The sequence below is a fragment of the Salmo salar genome, unplaced genomic scaffold, assembly GCF_965601325.2.
Source record: "Salmo salar unplaced genomic scaffold, fSalSal1 ptg000730l, whole genome shotgun sequence".
In the NCBI taxonomy this organism is placed as follows: domain Eukaryota; kingdom Metazoa; phylum Chordata; class Actinopteri; order Salmoniformes; family Salmonidae; genus Salmo; species Salmo salar.
The window spans coordinates 26,738-27,500 of NW_027675480.1; the positions used below are offsets into that span (position 1 = coordinate 26,738).

The following is a 763-nucleotide window of genomic DNA, read 5'->3' on the forward strand; positions in this document are numbered from 1 at the left end:
TTTGTGTGTGTGTGTGTGTGTGTGTGTGTGTGTGTGTGTGTGTGTGTGTGTGTGTGTGTGTGTGTGTGTGTGTGTGTGTGTGTGTGTCCACTGTGTGTGTGTGTCCACTGTGTTTGTGTGTGTGTGTGTGTATGTGTGTGTGTGTGTGTGTGTGTCCGTCCACTGTGTGTGTGTGTGTCCACTGTGTGTGCGTCCACTGTGTGTGCGCGTGTGTTTTTGTCCAGTGTGTGTGTGTGTGTCCAGTGTGTTTGTGTGTGTGTGTGTCTGTGTGTGTGTGTGTGTGTGTGTGTGTGTGTGTGTGTGTGTGTGTGTGTGTGTGTGTGTGTGTGTGTGTGTGTGTGTGTGTGTGTGTGGTGTGTTGGTTTGTCCAGTGTGTGTGTGTTTGTCCAGTGTGAGCTTGTCCAGCGTGTGTGTGTGTTGGTTTGTCCAGTGTGTGTGTGTTTGTCCAGTGTGTGTGTGTGTGTCCAGTGTGAGCTTGTCCAGCGTGTGTGTGTGTTTCCAGTGTGTGTTTGTGTGTCCAGTGTGTGTGTTTGTTTGTCCAGTGTGTGTGTGTGTGTGTTTGTCTAGTGTGTGTGTGTTTGTCTAGTGTGTGTGTGTGTGTGTGTGTGTTTGTCTAGTGTGTGTCCTGTGTGTCCAGCATGTGTGTATCCACTGTGTGTGAATGTCCAGTGTGTGTGTCAGGTTATTATTTCCACTGAGGAATCATCATAATGAACCCTAAATCCTGGATAGAGGGGCTCAGTGAATGTGGAGGTGAATGTGA

At 48.6% G+C, this 763-nt stretch overlaps 1 protein-coding gene across 1 annotated transcript in view; it reads right to left on the bottom strand.

Moving 5' to 3' along the window:
* Positions 1 to 352: 352 nt before the first annotated feature.
* The window catches only part of LOC145877228 (stonustoxin subunit beta-like), a 1,829-nt gene continuing 1,418 nt past the window's right edge, over positions 353 to 763 (bottom strand). Inside the window, exon 2 of the mRNA XM_082972518.1 lies at positions 353 to 763. This exon is cut by the window's right edge and continues 444 nt beyond it. Coding sequence (XP_082828644.1) covers positions 678 to 763 — 86 coding nt within the window. The 3' untranslated portion in view covers positions 353 to 677.